This window comes from Ranitomeya imitator, chromosome 6 (assembly GCF_032444005.1).
Source record: "Ranitomeya imitator isolate aRanImi1 chromosome 6, aRanImi1.pri, whole genome shotgun sequence".
Classification (NCBI taxonomy): Eukaryota; Metazoa; Chordata; class Amphibia; order Anura; family Dendrobatidae; genus Ranitomeya; species Ranitomeya imitator.
Window position 1 is genome coordinate 14,222,558 of NC_091287.1, and position 17,812 is coordinate 14,240,369.

Below are 17,812 nucleotides of genomic sequence, written 5' to 3' on the forward strand. Positions count from 1 at the left end.
GATCTCCCTCTAGAGGTGTCAGACTGCTGGAATTATGTTATCAGGTTGAACAAGGCAGGTATGATAATGGTTTATTTTGTGCTGGATTTGCACAGGGTAATGTGTAGTGGGGCCCCTGCAGAATATGGGGCCTGTGATGGACTTTTTTCTGTTGTGCCACCTTTCACAGAGTAATAGTTGCTACTTCTCCAATATATTACATCGGATGCAGTCGCTGGTAACGAGGCCTCGCCTTGCTTCATGTCACTTTCTGACTTCCCCCGATCCCGGCCGTTTGTTATTCCGCCAGATTCAGCGTTGCGCTGTATGGCAGGAAGTTGTGGTCCCCTCGTCTTCCTGTTTAGTGAGTGGCGTGTGAAGTGTACAGTGTAAGTGTTGGGACCGGCGTGAGATTTCATGCAGACTTGTTCACACCCTTTTGAAGGCCAGGCCTTGTGTGCAGATGGATGGAGAGGTAGGTGGAAGGGGTCTGGGAACGGTGCCACCCACATATTGTAGCATCATTACTGATCATTGGATACTTCGTCACGATGTACCGGTGCTGTTTTAAAGCCATACTTTGTTCATCCTGAGCTGCTGGTTCATGAACAAAAGTGCAGTGAAGACCTGCACAAGATTTCACCCAGAAACTAGCTGTATCTGCTGACATCTGAGGTGCAGGGTGTTGCACCAATGTGCACCCTCCTCTGTGTAGACGCGCAGTTCCCATTTCATCAGCAGGTGAACCTCGGCCGGTGGGTGATATGGGCAGACATTGTGGAGAAGTCCTTTTTGCAGATGAACCTCGGCCGGTGGGTGATGCAGGCAGACATTATGGAGAAGTCCTTTCTGCAGATGAACCTCAGTTGGAGGGTGATGTGGGCAGACATTGTAGAGGTCTCGTCTGCAGATGAACCTCGGTTGGAGGGTGATGCAGGCAGACATTATGGAGAAGTCCTTTCTGTAGATGAACCTCGGTTGGAGGGTGATGTGGGCAGACATTATGGAGAAGTCCTTTCTGCAGATGAACCTCGGCCGGTGGGTGATGCAGGCAGACATTATGGAGAAGTCCTTTCTGCAGATGAACCTCGGTTGGAGGGTGATGCAGGCAGACATTGTGGAGAAGTCTCGTCTGCAGATGAACCTCGGCCGGTGGGTGATACGGGCAGACATTGTGGAGGTCTCGTCTGCAGATGAACCCCGGCCGGTGGGTGATGCGGGCAGACATTGTGGAGAAGTCTCGTCTGTAGATGAACCCCGGCCGGTGGGTGATGCGGGCAGACATTGTGGAGAAGTCTCGTCTGTAGATGAACCCCGGCCGGTGGGTGATGCAGGCAGACATTATGGAGAAGTCTCATCTGCAGATGAACCTCGGCCGGTGGATGATGCGGGCAGACATTGTGGAGAAGTCTCGTCTGTAGATGAACCCCGGCCGGTGGGTGATGCGGGCAGACATTATGGAGAAGTCTCATCTGCAGATGAACCTCGGTTGGAGGGTGATGTGGGCAGACATTATGGAGAAGTCTCATCTGTAGATGAACCCCGGCCGGTGGGTGATGCGGGCAGACATTGTGGAGGTCTCGTCTGCAGATGAACCCCGGCCGGTGGGTGATGCAGGCAGACATTGTGGAGAAGTCTCGTCTGTAGATGAACCCCGGCCGGTGGGTGATGCGGGCAGACATTATGGAGAAGTCTCATCTGCAGATGAATCTCGGTTGGAGGGTGATGCGGGCAGACATTGTGGAGAAGTCTGGTCTGCAGATGAACCTCGGTTGGAGGGTGATGTGGGCAGACATTATGGAGAAGTCTCATCTGTAGATGAACCCCGGCCGGTGGGTGATGCGGGCAGACATTGTGGAGGTCTCGTCTGCAGATGAACCCCGGCCGGTGGGTGATGCAGGCAGACATTGTGGAGAAGTCTCGTCTGTAGATGAACCCCGGCCGGTGGGTGATGCGGGCAGACATTATGGAGAAGTCTCATCTGCAGATGAATCTCGGTTGGAGGGTGATGTGGGCAGACATTATGGAGAAGTCTCATCTGCAGATGAATCTCGGTTGGAGGGTGATGCGGGCAGACATTGTGGAGAAGTCTGGTCTGCAGATGAACCTCGGTTGGAGGGTGATGTGGGCAGACATTATGGAGAAGTCTCGTCTGCAGATGAATCTCGGTTGGAGGGTGATGCGGGCAGACATTGTGGAGTAGTCTGGTCTGCAGATGAACCTCGGTTGGAGGGTGATGCAGGCAGACATTGTGGAGAAGTCCTTTCTGTAGATGAACCTCGGCCGGTGGGTAATGTAGGCAGACATTATGGAGAAGTCTCGTCTGCAGATGAATCTCGGTTGGAGGGTGATGCGGGCAGACATTATGGAGAAGTCTCGTCTGCAGATGAACCTCAGTTGGAGGGTGATGCAGGCAGACATTGTGGCGAAGTCCTTTCTGTAGATGAACCTCGGTTGGAGGGTGATGTGGGCAGACATTATGGAGAAGTCTCGTCTGCAGATGAACCTCAGTTGGAGGGTGATGCAGGCAGACATTGTGGAGAAGTCCTTTCTGTAGATGAACCTCGGCCGGTGGGTAATGTAGGCAGACATTATGGAGAAGTCTCGTCTGCAGATGAACCTCAGTTGGAGGGTGATGCAGGCAGACATTGTGGAGAAGTCCTTTCTGTAGATGAACCTCGGTTGGAGGGTGATGTAGGCAGACATTGTGGAGAAGTCCTTTCTGTAGATGAACCTCGGTTGGAGGGTGATGTGGGCAGACATTATGGAGAAGTCTCGTCTGCAGATGAACCTCAGTTGGAGGGTGATGCAGGCAGACATTGTGGAGAAGTCCTTTCTGTAGATGAACCTCGGCCAGTGGGTAATGTAGGCAGACATTATGGAGAAGTCTCGTCTGCAGATGAACCTCAGTTGGAGGGTGATGCAGGCAGACATTGTGGAGAAGTCCTTTCTGTAGATGAACCTCGGTTGGAGGGTGATGTAGGCAGACATTGTGGAGAAGTCCTTTCTGTAGATGAACCTCGGTTGGAGGGTGATGTGGGCAGACATTATGGAGAAGTCTCGTCTGCAGATGAACCTCAGTTGGAGGGTGATGCAGGCAGACATTGTGGAGAAGTCCTTTCTGTAGATGAACCTCGGCCGGTGGGTAATGTAGGCAGACATTATGGAGAAGTCTCGTCTGCACATAGAACACGAAATTACAGGGATCTTCTCCATTTCCAAAAAATCTTTCTTTAGTCTTCCCCAGGACTTGCTTTCCTAGGTTGTAGTAATAAGATTTTTCCATCTTGGTTAATGAGACCCCCGTCTTGCCTTCTCTCCCAGCAGCCTGGAATTGTGTCTCCATTTAAACGGGTGTTCCTGAAGGGCGAGAAGGGCCGAGACAAGAAGGCTCAGGAGAAGGTGACGGAGCGGAGACCTCTGCACACCGCGTCCGTGTCGCCGGCGGAGCACCGCGTGGAGCCAGACGTGCTGCTTAATGACTACATAGAGAAAGAAGTCAAGGTGAGAGGAGTGTGTGACCGGTCGTAGACTGCTGCCCAATTGTCCGTCAGGGTGGAGTCTTGTGCTACTATCAAGGGAACGTGGAAATGGCGATTGGGCGCCATGTTGGTGCTAAGGTGTCGTGCACAAGGTTTATAGCTGAAGTGTCTCCAGTATTTAGGGCAGCTGACCTCCATCCCCGGATACCTCAATCCTTCCAGCCGCACAGAAATTTTGCAGCTTCTTGACAATGCGAAGGTGAGTGTTGAGCGATGCGTGCTTGTAAACGTTATTTGTCTGTATAGGTCACATTTTCTGTACTTGTCAGGTCCCTGTTTTTTTGTTTGTTTTTTTGGGGGGGGGGCACAGTTAGGATCAGTGACTGCAGCTTAGTCTGTTGTAGATTGGGATCATCACAACCTCTGTGGAGGCAGGAGGCTAGTTTCTAACTACTGTCCTGTTTTTAATCCATGCTTTACACTGCTGCTCTGCTTCTCAGCTGCTATGTATCAGTACATTTCAGCAGGATGTCCATAAGAGATGATTTGTGACAGTAATGGCAGAAGATTATAAACCGCAGGACTCTGCAACACTGGGCTCAGTTCTGCTATTCTGCCAGCAGAGGGCGCAGGATGACTTGGTCTCAGTCCCATCATATAAAGGCTGCAGCTCTGTTTGTACGCTGTGCATTGTGGGACATGTAGTTCACCAGTCTCTAGAGGGCATAATTTCCTCCCAGTAGCCATACTCAATTTCTGTATGTTTTTGCTGTGTAGCGACTACACCAGCTCCCCGCACAGCTCACCCAGGAGCACGACGCAGTCATTAGCCTATCCGCCTATAACGTTAAGGTGGTCTGGAGAGACGGAGAGGACATCATCCTGCGGGTGCCCATCCATGACATCGCCGCCGTCTCCTACATCCGAGATGACTGCCTGCACCTGGTGCTTCTCAAGACGGGTACGCTGCAAGATGGCGCCATCCATGTCCCGTGAGATCCCGGCATCAGAGAATCCATAATGTCTAACTATAAAAGGGTCTTCTCTTTGTGATCCGTAGCCCAGGACCCCGGGATTTCTCCCAGCCAGAGCCTGTCTGCTGAGAGCGGGAAAGTGTTAACATCTGGGTCGCTGTCAGAGTGCGGGACGGGCCCCTTGGAGTCGTGTTGCCTGGTCATCCTGGCCACAGAGAATAAGGTGAGGACCTCTGCCGCCATGGCCCCCGCTCTGCCGCCATGGCCCCCGCTCTGCCGCCATGGCCCCCGCTCTGCCGCCATGGCCCCCGCTCTGCCGCCATGGCCCCCGCTCTGCCGCCATGGCCCCCGCTCTGCCGCCATGGCCCCCGCTCTGCCGCCATGGCCCCCGCTCTGCCGCCATGGCCCCCGCTCTGCCGCCATGGCCCCCGCTCTGCCTCCATGGCCCCCGCTCTGCCTCCATGGCCCCCGCTCTGCCTCCATGGCCCCCGCTCTGCCTCCATGGCCCCCGCTCTGCCTCCATGGCCCCCGCTCTGCCGCCATGGCCCCCGCTCTGCCGCCATGGCCCCCGCTCTGCCGCCATGGCCCCCGCTCTGCCGCCATGGCCCCCGCCCTGCCGCCATGAGCCCCGCGCTCCTGCCATAGCCGCTGCTCTGCCGCCATGGCCCCCGCCCTGCCGCCATGGCCCCCGCCCTGCCGCCATGGCCCCCGCCCTGCCGCCATGGCCCCCGCTTCCCATCTACAGGAGTGTCCTTTACATTCACTCTTTCCATCAGGCGGCTGCCGAGGAATTGTGCTCCCTGCTCGGCCAAGTCTTCCAGATCGTGTACACCGAATCCACCATCGACTTTCTGGACAGGGCCATATTCGATGGAGCGTCCACCCCGACCCGTCATCTGTCCCTACACAGTGGTGAGTAAGGAAACGAGCAAAACACAGCCGTAGGGGTTATGTCTGCTGGCAGTCAGTGAATGAAAACTTCTTGTGTAAATTTAGACATTGCAAAAGGTCCCCAGCCATGGGCTGTTGGGTGACTGTGGGGGCATGCTGGGAGCTGTAGTGTCGCAGCCTGCTGATCCCTGCATGTCAGCTGTATTCTTTATGTTTCACTTAACAAGAATTTCCCTATTCACTGACAGCAAGCAGAACTCTTCTACGTAAGAAGGAACTGACCAAGTTTAATAGAAAGTTGTGGTAAAACTCTTGTGGAGAAGTTGTCATGTTGGCCCCTTACTCCGGGGTGGGCACACCATGGTATTTGGGGGCTATAATTCAACGCCAATGTGTTTCTTTCAGACGATTCTTCAAACAAGGTGGAGGTGAAGGAAGCCTACGACCTGGAGGCCGGAGCCTTGTAAGTCTTTACAGCGGGGTGAGAGGGCGCCCCCATGCCACCCGCGACCAGATCCGCAGTGAATGGGGCTCATGGCGGGAGGAACGTCACGGTTTATAAACCATAATGAAGCGTGTGGTGGTCTCCAGCCTGCGGGGGTCCAGCTGCTGCAAAACTATAACTCCCACGCTGTCAGGGCATGCTGGTAGATGTAGTGTTGCAGCAGCTGGAGACTGACCGCTTGTCCATTAACCCTGTCACCACCGAATGGTCATTGTGTTTCCTGACAGCTCCTTAGAGGATTCGCCTGATACTGAAGGAAACTCTCCCCCTCACAACAAGACGGCCAGCGAGAGTGAGCTGAGCACCACGGCGGCGGAGTTACTGCACGACTACATGATGACGGTAAAGAGGTGGTCATCGATGTACAGAATATGTGGACCCTGCAGCTGCAGTCAGATGTGGTATAAACTATTCATCTCTCAACTGAGAAAGCTGGGTGGCTACCAATATGGCCACCGGTACACCTTGTATGCAGGTTGTCACCCAGCTTGCTAAGGTTTCTGAATGGAATATTTGCTTTGACAAGTGTTGGACCCCATCCCCGGCTCAGTTCCCATTGCATAAGTGTTCAGACCTGGGTGATAACCAGTATGTCACCAGTAGTGCAGCCACAGCGGTTTGTTCCAGGTTTTGTATTGCTGCATATGAGCACAGAAATGCCACCCTGCACCCCAGGAAAGCTGGGTATGGCCATGGGTTGGCACCCAGCTTTCCCAGGTCATCCCTATGTAAAGGAGATTTTCGCCATCTCCTGTGGAGGTCGTCGCCAAGCCTCTGACAACCTCTGTGGGGGCTGTAGTGAGCATCTTATCAGTTGTCACGTGGTTTTTGAAGGCTCCTTAGTGTACGCAGTGATACTTTCCCCATATAGCGTGGCGAGCTGGATACCGTCCTGAGTGGGAACACAAATGGTGGCCTGGTCGCCAAAAGCTTTTCCAGGAGCAGATGGGTCGGTGACTCTATCTTAGTTGGGCGGCTGCTTTTCATTTCTCGCCATCTCGCTGATTTCCCGCCTGAATTCTGTTTTCAGCTGAGGACGAAGCTTTCATCGCAGGAGATCCAGCAGTTTGCGATGCTCCTCCACGAGTACCGGAATGGCGCCTCCATCCACGAGTTCTGCATCAACCTCCGGCAGCTGTACGGGGACAGCAGGAAGTTTCTTCTGCTCGGTAAGGAGAGCGGTGTAAGCTGTGCGGCTCTCGCTCTGCCGTGCCTGACCATGATGAGGACACCAGTAAGCAGAATGTGTCAGTGCAGCTAACAATCCGCAGGGTTATCGCGGTAGACTATCGAGGATCCATCAACAGAATGTGACTTTGCAGTAGTCTGAGGCCCGGTGCCCACGATCCGGAACTAGCAGCGCTTTGGATGCAGCTCATGTTCGCTGCCGTCTACTGAACGCAGGTGACTCCTCTGTGATCACTGAATCGTGCGGAATCGCCGCATACAATACATTGTATTGATGTCATTTCTGTTGCAGGGTCTCGTGTCTCCACAAGAGAAATTGACATGCTGCAGTCTTGAAAGACGCGCCACATGTCAGTTTCCACGGATGATCCGCAGGCGACTATACGTGCATAGTGGACATTGGATTTTTAGAAATCCCATCCACTATACTGTAACATCTGGCCGCTGCATAAATACCCAGCGTCAAAGCCACAGCAGTTCCTGATCGTGTGCACCTACCCTAAAAGGTGGATTACAATGAATGAGACACTTGCTATTTAACCCCTCGGCGACATCAGATGTTGGCAATAGATGTCCAGGCTCCGTGTGCGGCTGTGTTACACTGCCGACACCCGACTTATTCAAAACTACAACTCATCCTGCAAAACAAACTGGCAAGATCTGATGGAGAAATTTAAACAAAAAAAAAAAAGTTTTTTTGTTTCTTGGAAGTTGAGGAACAAGAACCAGTGTCTGTCTGTGTCCCGCAGGGGTTACACTATGTTCTTATACGCCGCTGTTTTCTGCACTGTTACTTGCTAATTTCTTCTTGTCTTCTGCCCAGGACTTCGGCCTTTCATTCCTGAGAAGGACAGTCAACATTTTGAGAATTTCCTGGAAACCATTGGTGTCAAGGACGGGCGCGGCATAATCACCGACAGCTTCGGCAGGTACAGGCGGACTATGAGCACTGCCTCCAACTCCACCACAAATGGAAACGGCGCGGTGGAGGGTTCAGATGATCAGTCTGTGCCGTCAGAAGGAGACGAGTGGGACCGAATGATCTCAGACATTAGCAATGATATTGAGGCCCTGGGGTGCAGCATGGACCAGGATCCCCCAACTCCCGGACCACCTAACTATTCCTGATAACCCTCAGCTCATCAGTCCATTGCCACTGGTGGGTATCGACTTGTTTTCCCACCGACATGCGACTGCTGACCCCGCTAGCTGTTGAATCTGTAGGGGTATGCCCTTATGGCGGCACATTACTAAAGAGAAGTTTTAGTGCCCAAATTTTGTTGGGCCTTTAGGACTGCATGAGTGAGACCCTGAAGTGGGCGACTTTTTTTTATCTGGAGCCTATTTGTTACACCCGGCCGCCCGCTTCTGTACATTTCTGAACTAAGTTTCTATAATGAAGTTTTTTTTTAGTTTGCACAAGAACTTTTTACATTGTTTCACCCACAATTTGTGATATATATAATATGTTAATAGGTAAAAAGAAGAAAAATACCCAAAAAGTTTACCACAATGTGAATCCTGAAATGCGCGGGTCGGCAGCGCTGACCTGATGGGTGTACGCTTGTGTCGCCGCCTGCATACTAGTGTGTATTGTATTCTGGGATATCTGGGCCTGCAGTCACATAGATGGGGCTGGACGGATGCGGCCCATGACTGTGGTCACACGAGCTGGATCTCATCCTGTATTTATAGTGTTCATTACAGTTTACAAGAATCGGACAGTCTCGCTCCTCGGATCCGCCATATCTGTACTGTCCGTGCCAAAGCCCGGTCTCCTCCGTAATGACGAAGCTCAGAGTTACAGGTCCGATCTGCACTGCAAAATGATTCAGACATGGATGTATTCTGGTGGTGATTTACAATGTGGACCATTTATGTGAATATTTTAGTTAATATAGAAGTTCTTATCCCTCCATATTACTTGTGTGTAGAAGTAAGTACCCCCTTACATTAGGTCACTGGTTAGACCACCATTAGTAGCAATAATTGCAAACTCCTCCTAATGTTGTGCTGCCACCTGTGGAGGGGCGTGGGGGCATTTACTTTTGGGGTTTTTTTCTTACACAGTTGATTTTTTTTTTTTTTTGTACAATATGCTATAATAATATGGAAGTTGTAGTTTTCCGACAGCTGCTGAAAAATCATTTTGTACATTGCCCCTTTTTTTTTTCCAAGATCTGTTTGCTGTTACCTTCTGTAAACTCGCTCCTGTTCACACAGCTGATGGTTTAGAACAACAAGAAGAGGCAGCCGGACGTGTGCTGCTCCTGTGTTTAGCTCCATGATTGAATGCTCTGATACCCTGTAGCAATCCCTCAGCTGTGAACACGACAAGGTCATGATGGGCGGCTCTGCCTTCAAAGTAAATAAACCTTTGAAATTTGCCACAACAAACAGTCATATCGCACATGGCAGGAAACATTTCACACATTAGTCAGAATTTCTCATAATTCCCTGCATCCCAGGTAGATAAAACCAGAACAGACTGCTGTAAAAACCAAGTTAGGCAGGCGTGCATTAATAGACTGCTGCTGAAGCCAAGATAGGCAGGTGTGCATTAATAGACTGCTGCTGAAGCCAAGATAGGCAGGTGTGCATTAATAGACTGCTGCTGAAGCCAAGATAGGCAGGTCAATAACCTATCATTGTGCTGGTTTGGCGGATCTGCAGGCCGTATCCAAGGTCATCTATGGTCCTCTGTGCCCAACAATGCTCCTACACTTATCCACTAGGAGTGATTGCAAGTTAGCTTCCCCTTAATACTGCATTGAGGATGGCGTACACCTATCAAAGTCTACCAAAGTCCATGGTCCAGGTGTCTGTCTGTGGCGGCCATCTTTATGCCACCTTGTGTTTTATGTGCTGGATGGAGACTGAAGTTTTGCTTTTTTTATTTTGGATTTTTAGTGCTTTTTGTATCTTTCGTTTACTCGGCTGTGTGTACACCTCATTTTGTATGTATTTTTATCTGTAAATATATGCGTGCATCCATCCTGACGGCGAGTTCTGACTTGTGATGTTTACTTTCCTGCTCCTGTACAGCAGATCCTGCTGTGAACGTTATTACATGACAGCGCCTGATATACTTGTCTTACAAAAGTAATAATTAGGGGAGTCTCGAGGATGGATCAATTGGAGGGGGGCGGTGAGTGTGTGCACTGTTCCAAATTTTGTTAAAGTTAAAGAATGAGGCAGCTTTAAAACATAATCTTCATTAAAAATATTCAGTTTTGTGTGTACAGCGGCATCCCCAGAGCTGACCTAATTCTGTCTATGAAGTCTGATCCTGCAGGCATGCATGGCTCCATCACGTCTTACTGCCTCCTGAGCATTCTAGCATCCTCCCACAAGATTTGTGCTCTTCACCTACAGGAGCTGTGCAGATTGTGTTTTCTGCTAGAAACTGCAGCTTAAACAGTAGTGTCAGTGGGGGTGCCCACCGGGCTCCGAGTCTGCGGCATTCCGAGCAGGGAGCGCCCACCAGGCTCCGAGTCTGCGGCATTCCGAGCGGGGAGCGCCCACCAGGCTCCGAGTCTGCGGCATTCCGAGCGGGGAGCGCCCACCGGGCTCCGAGTCTGCGGCATTCCGAGCGGGGAGCGCCCACCAGGCTCCGAGTCTGCGGCATTCCGAGCAGGGAGCGCCCACCGGGCTCAGTCTGCACCGGTCACTAAGCATTAGTAAGTGCATGGAATAAGGGACTTGTGAACCTTGCCCCATCAAGTGCCATAATAGAAATCAATCAGTCAGAATGGAATCAGGCAAGGTTTATTCAGCAGCTTTGTTGGTGCGTCCTAGTAGGAATATATGCAAGTCTAATACAGAGGCAGTTAATGAATAGCTGTGCGTCTATACAGGAGTGTGGCGGGAGGCTCCAGGATCACATGCGGCCCAGCAGCTACATGGTTAATTCCTGTAGAGCAGAAGAAGAAAAGTCATTATCCACTTGAGCTGATCACTCTACTTTTAGGTATCCTGGACTACATTGCGGTCATACTCCAGTCACCTCCAAAGCTGCATTCACAATTCTGCTGGCTGCCTTTTATCAGTGCAGTGCCTGCCATATATACAGCAAAAGAAGAAAAGGGAAAGCAGCTGGGTTCAGGGGTGGTCTCCTCCTTATGCCCCTTTCTATAACCTCTCGCCTTATTTTATCAGTGGAATAATGTATTAGATAAATCTGACCGGTGCTTTCTTTGTGACCCGTGGCTACAACTTCTGCTGAACAAAAACTCATTTACAGTGGGGAAAGTATTTGATCCACTGCTGATTTTGCAAGTTTCCCACCTACACAGAATGGAGAGGGCTGTGATTTTTATGGTACGTACACTTCACCTGTGAGAGACGGAATGTAAAAATCAAATCCAGAAAACCACATTGTATGATAATTACATAATTAATTTGCATTTATTTGCATGAAATATGTAACAATCCTACAATGTGATTTTCTGGATTTATTCTTAGATTCCATCTCTCACAGATGTACCTACGATAAAAATCACAAACCTCTCCATTCTGTGTAGGTGGGAAATGTGCAAAATCAGCAGTGGGTCAAATACTTCTTTTCTCCACAGTAGCTGTACTGGTGATTGGCAGCTAGCAGAATTGTGAATGCAGCTTCGGAGGAGACTGGAGTAACAGACATGATGTAAAATGTGGAGCTGAACTTTTGAAGCTCACCATGATGGCGTTGACGATGTCGTTGTTGTTGTGCCTCAGCGCTCGTACTGCCTTGGCACGGGAAACATTGGCCTGAGCCATCACTAACTCAATGTCCCGCACCTCTAGTCCGGTCTCGTCCACCTGCCGAAAAGAAGCAAAGGGTAATGGAAGCTATTTAAGACCTAGGAATGTCTTTCTGCCACCCGAGCATTGTTGGAGCAGGTCAGTGTTGTTTGCATACAGGAGCTGTGTGAACTGCTGCGCTACATTTGGTAGAAATTGTAGATTACACAACTGAGTCAATATGATAGAGAAAGCGATTGTGCAGGGAATACCCACAAGCCTTGAACCTACAGCTGCACATGCACGTCACCATGACCTGTTGTGAACCTGCAGTACCACACATGGAACATCAACTGAGCTCCACTGTACGCTGAACCTGCTTCATAGGCACGGATTACCCCAACCTCAACCTGTTACACCCACTGAGCTGTGAACCTGCAGGACCACATGCAGAGGACGTCTACTGAGCTCTGAGCCTGCAGCACCAGACAGGGGAACACTGAGTGTGCACTGAACCTGCACTACCACAGGCAGGGAACACCCACTGAGCTCAGACCCTGCAGCATTACACACAGGGAACACTACCACAGGCAGAGAACACCCACTGAGCTCAGACCCTGCAGCATTACACACAGGGAACACTACCACAGGCAGAGAACACACACTGAGCTCAGACCCTGCAGTATTACACACAGGGAACACTACCACAGGTAGAGAACACACACTGAACTCAGACCCTGCAGCATTACACACAGGGAACACTACCACAGGCAGGGAACACCCACTGAGCTCAGACCCTGCAGCATTACACACAGGGAACACTACCACAGGTAGAGAACACCCACTGAGCTCAGACCCTGCAGCATTACACACAGGGAACACTACCACAGGCAGGGAACACCCACTGAGCTCAGACCCTGCAGCATTACACACAGGGAACACTACCACAGGCAGAGAACACCCACTGAGCTCAGACCCTGCAGCATTACACACAGGGAACACTACCACATGCAGGGAACACCCACTGAGCTCAGACCCTGCAGCATTACACACAGGAAACACTACCACAGGCAGGGAACACACACTGAGCTCAGACCCTGCAGCATTACACACAGGGAACACTACCACAGGTAGAGAACACCCACTGAGCTCAGACCCTGCAGCATTACACACAGGAAACACTACCACAGGCAGGGAACACACACTGAGCTCAGACCCTGCAGCATTACACACAGGGAACACTACCACAGGCAGAGAACACCCACTGAGCTCAGACCCTGCAGCATTACACACAGGAAACACTACCACAGGCAGAGAACACCCACTGAGCTCAGACCCTGCAGCATTACACACAGGTAACACTACCGCAGGCAGGGAACACACACTGAGCTCAGAACCTGCAGCATTACACACAGGGAACACTACCACAGGCAGGGAACACCCACTGAGCTCAGAACCTGCAGCATTACACACAGGGAACACTACCACAGGTAGAGAACACCCACTGAGCTCAGACCCTGCAGCATTACACACAGGGAACACTACCACAGGTAGAGAACACCCACTGAGCTCAGACCCTGCAGCATTACACACAGGGAACACTACCACAGGCAGAGAACACCCACTGAGCTCAGACCCTGCAGTATTACACACAGGGAACACTACCACAGGCAGAGAACACCCACTGAGCTCAGACCCTGCAGCATTACACACAGGAAACACTACCACAGGCAGGGAACACACACTGAGCTCAGACCCTGCAGCATTACACACAGGGAACACTACCACAGGTAGAGAACACCCACTGAGCTCAGACCCTGCAGCATTACACACAGGAAACACTACCACAGGCAGGGAACACACACTGAGCTCAGACCCTGCAGCATTACACACAGGGAACACTACCACAGGTAGAGAACACCCACTGAGCTCAGACCCTGCAGCATTACACACAGGGAACACTACCACAGGCAGAGAACACCCACTGAGCTCAGACCCTGCAGCATTACACACAGGGAACACTACCACAGGCAGAGAACACCCACTGAGCTCAGACCCTGCAGCATTACACACAGGGAACACTACCACATGCAGGGAACACCCACTGAGCTCAGACCCTGCAGCATTACACACAGGAAACACTACCACAGGCAGGGAACACACACTGAGCTCAGACCCTGCAGCATTACACACAGGGAACACTACCACAGGTAGAGAACACCCACTGAGCTCAGACCCTGCAGCATTACACACAGGAAACACTACCACAGGCAGGGAACACACACTGAGCTCAGACCCTGCAGCATTACACACAGGGAACACTACCACAGGTAGAGAACACCCACTGAGCTCAGACCCTGCAGCATTACACACAGGGAACACTACCACAGGCAGGGAACACCCACTGAGCTCAGACCCTGCAGCATTACACACAGGGAACACTACCACATGCAGAGAACACCCACTGAGCTCAGACCCTGCAGTATTACACACAGGGAACACTACCACAGGCAGAGAACACCCACTGAGCTCAGACCCTGCAGCATTACACACAGGAAACACTACCACAGGCAGGGAACACACACTGAGCTCAGACCCTGCAGCATTACACACAGGGAACACTACCACAGGTAGAGAACACCCACTGAGCTCAGACCCTGCAGCATTACACACAGGAAACACTACCACAGGCAGGGAACACACACTGAGCTCAGACCCTGCAGCATTACACACAGGGAACACTACCACAGGTAGAGAACACCCACTGAGCTCAGAACCTGCAGCATTACACACAGGGAACACTACCACAGGTAGAGAACACCCACTGAGCTCAGACCCTGCAGCATTACACACAGGGAACACTACCACATGCAGGGAACACCCACTGAGCTCAGACCCTGCAGCATTACACACAGGTAACACTACAACAGGCAGGGAACACCCACTGAGCTCAGAACCTGCAGCATTACACACAGGGAACACTACCACATGCAGGGAACACCCACTGAGCTCAGAACCTGCAGCATTACACACAGGGAACACTACCACAGGTAGAGAACACCCACTGAGCTCAGACCCTGCAGCATTACACACAGGGAACACTACCACATGCAGGGAACACACACTGAGCTCAGACCCTGCAGCATTACACACAGGTAACACTACCACATGCAGGGAACACCCACTGAGCTCAGACCCTGCAGCATTACACACAGGGAACACTACCACATGCAGGGAACACCCACTGAGCTCAGACCCTGCAGCATTACACACAGGGAACACTACCACATGCAGGGAACACACACTGAGCTCAGACCCTGCAGCATTACACACAGGTAACACTACCACATGCAGGGAACACCCACTGAGCTCAGACCCTGCAGCATTACACACAGGGAACACTACCACATGCAGGGAACACCCACTGAGCTCAGACCCTGCAGCATTACACACAGGGAACACTACCACATGCAGGGAACACACACTGAGCTCAGACCCTGCAGCATTACACACAGGTAACACTACAACAGGCAGGGAACACCCACTGAGCTCAGACCCTGCAGCATTACACACAGGGAACACTACCACATGCAGGGAACACCCACTGAGCTCAGACCCTGCAGCATTACACACAGGGAACACTACCACAGGCAGGGAACACCCACTGAGCTCAGACCCTGCAGCATTACACACAGGGAACACTACCACAGGCAGGGAACACCCACTGAGCTCAGACCCTGCAGCATTACACACAGGGAACACTACCACAGGTAGAGAACACCCACTGAGCTCAGACCCTGCAGCATTACACACAGGGAACACTACCACAGGCAGGGAACACCCACTGAGCTCAGACCCTGCAGCATTACACACAGGGAACACTACCACAGGTAGAGAACACCCACTGAGCTCAGACCCTGCAGCATTACACACAGGGAACACTACCACAGGCAGGGAACACCCACTGAGCTCAGACCCTGCAGCATTAAGGTACCTTCACACATAACGATATTGTTAACGATATCGTTGCTTTTTGTGACGTAGCAACGATATCGTTAATAAAATCATTATGTGTGACAGCGACCAACGATCAGGCCCCTGCTGGGAGATCGTTGGTCGCTGAAGAAAGTCCAGAACTTTATTTCGTCGCTGGATCTCCCGTGGACATCGCTGGATCGGCGTGTGTGACACCGATCCAGCGATGTCTTCACTGGTAACCAGGGTAAACATCGGGTAACTTAGCGCAGGGCCGTGCTTAGTAACCCGATGTTTACCCTGGTTACCATCCTAAAAGTAAAAAAAAAAACACTACATACTTACCTACAGCCGTCTGTCCTCCAGCGCTGTGCTCTGCTCTCCTCCTGCACTGGCTGTGAGCGTCGGTCAGCCGGAAAGCAGAGCGGTGACGTCACCGCTCTGCTTTCCGGCCGCTGTGCTCACAGACAGTACAGGAGGAGAGCAGAGCACAGCGCTGGAGGACAGACGGCTGTAGGTAAGTATGTAGTGTTTGTTTTTTTACTTTTAGGATGGTAACCAGGGTAAACATCGGGTTACTAAGCGCGGCCCTGCGCTTAGTTACCCGATGTTTACCCTGGTTACTGGCATCGTTGGTCGCTGGAGAGCGGTCTGTGTGACAGCTCTCCAGCGACCAAACAGCGACGCTGCAGCGATCCGGATCGTCGGTATCGCTGCAGCGTCGCTTAATGTGAAGGGGCCTTTACACACAGGGAACACTACCACAGGTAGAGAACACCCACTGAGCTCAGACCCTGCAGCATTACACACAGGGAACACTACCACATGCAGGGAACACCCACTGAGCTCAGACCCTGCAGCATTACACACAGGTAACACTACAACAGGCAGGGAACACCCACTGAGCTCAGACCCTGCAGCATTACACACAGGGAACACTACCACATGCAGGGAACACACACTGAGCTCAGACCCTGCAGCATTACACACAGGTAACACTACAACAGGCAGGGAACACCCACTGAGCTCAGACCCTGCAGCATTACACACAGGGAACACTACCACATGCAGGGAACACCCACTGAGCTCAGACCCTGCAGCATTACACACAGGGAACACTACCACATGCAGGGAACACCCACTGAGCTCAGACCCTGCAGCATTACACACAGGGAACACTACCACAGGCAGGGAACACCCACTGAGCTCAGAACCTGGAGCATTACACACAGGGAACACTACCACAGGCAGGGAACACACACTGAGCTCAGACCCTGCAGCATTACACACAGGGAACACTACCACATGCTGGGAACACCCACTGAGCTCAGACCCTGCAGCATTACACACAGGGAACACTACCACAGGCAGGGAACACCCACTGAGCTCAGACCCTGCAGCATTACACACAGGGAACACTACCACAGGCAGGGAACACCCACTGAGCTCAGACCCTGCAGCATTACACACAGGGAACACTACCACAGGCAGGGAACACACACTGAGCTCAGAACCTGCAGCATTACACACAGGGAACACTACCACTGGCAGGGAATACACACTGAGCTCAGACCCTGCAGCATTACACACAGGGAACTCTACCACAGTCAGGGAACACCCACTGAGCTCAGACCCTGCAGCATTACACACAGGTAACACTACAACAGGCAGGGAACACCCACTGAGCTCAGACCCTGCAGCATTACACACAGGGAACACTACCACATGCAAGGAACACACACTGAGCTCAAACCCTGCAGCATTACAGGGAACACTACCACAGGCAGGGAACACCCACTGAGCTCAAACCCTGCAGCATTACACACAGGGAACACTACCACAGGCAGGGAACACACACTGAGCTCAAACCCTGCAGCATTACACACAGGGAACACTACCACAGGCAGGGAACACCCACTGAGCTCAAACCCTGCAGCTTTACACACAGGGAACACTACAACAGGCAGGGAACACACACTGAGCTCAGACCCTGCAGCATTACACACAGGGAACACTACCACAGGCAGGGAACACCCACTGAGCTCGGAACCTGCAGCATTACACACAGGGAACACTACCACATGCAGGGAACA

The 17,812-nt window shown here is 51.8% G+C and overlaps 2 protein-coding genes across 10 annotated transcripts in view; one reads left to right on the forward strand and one right to left on the reverse strand.

Annotated features, from left to right (window-relative positions):
- Nucleotides 1-10,019, forward strand: part of CCM2 (CCM2 scaffold protein) — a 28,715-nt gene extending 18,696 nt beyond the window's left edge. For 3 of the 7 annotated variants that reach the window (XR_011313926.1, XR_011313927.1, XR_011313928.1), the window contains 10 exons: nt 3,307-3,483; nt 3,637-3,720; nt 4,239-4,422; nt 4,522-4,658; nt 5,212-5,347; nt 5,732-5,789; nt 6,059-6,173; nt 6,862-7,000; nt 7,843-9,572; nt 9,613-10,019. Coding sequence is in view for 3 of the 7 variants with exons in the window: in XM_069729179.1 (XP_069585280.1) it covers nt 3,304-3,483; nt 3,637-3,720; nt 4,239-4,422; nt 4,522-4,658; nt 5,212-5,347; nt 5,732-5,789; nt 6,059-6,173; nt 6,862-7,000; nt 7,843-8,147 (1,338 nt within the window). In the remaining 4 variants the exon portion in view is untranslated. Of the gene's footprint in view, nt 1-3,303; nt 3,484-3,636; nt 3,721-4,238; nt 4,423-4,521; nt 4,659-5,211; nt 5,348-5,731; nt 5,790-6,058; nt 6,174-6,861; nt 7,001-7,842 lie in introns of all 7 variants that reach the window. The other 4 variants (XM_069729180.1, XM_069729182.1, XR_011313925.1 and 1 more) reach the window with 3 other exon arrangements.
- Nucleotides 10,020-10,771: 752 nt separating this feature from the next.
- LOC138641637 (NAC-alpha domain-containing protein 1-like) overlaps nt 10,772-17,812 on the reverse strand; it is a 49,267-nt gene continuing 42,226 nt past the window's right edge. For all 3 annotated transcript variants that reach the window (XM_069729178.1, XM_069729176.1, XM_069729177.1), the window contains exons 9-10: nt 11,700-11,822; nt 10,772-10,932 (exon numbers count right to left, since the gene is read on the reverse strand). In XM_069729178.1, the coding sequence (XP_069585279.1) occupies nt 10,918-10,932; nt 11,700-11,822 (138 nt within the window). In that variant the 3' untranslated portion in view covers nt 10,772-10,917. The remainder of the gene's footprint in view (nt 10,933-11,699; nt 11,823-17,812) is intronic.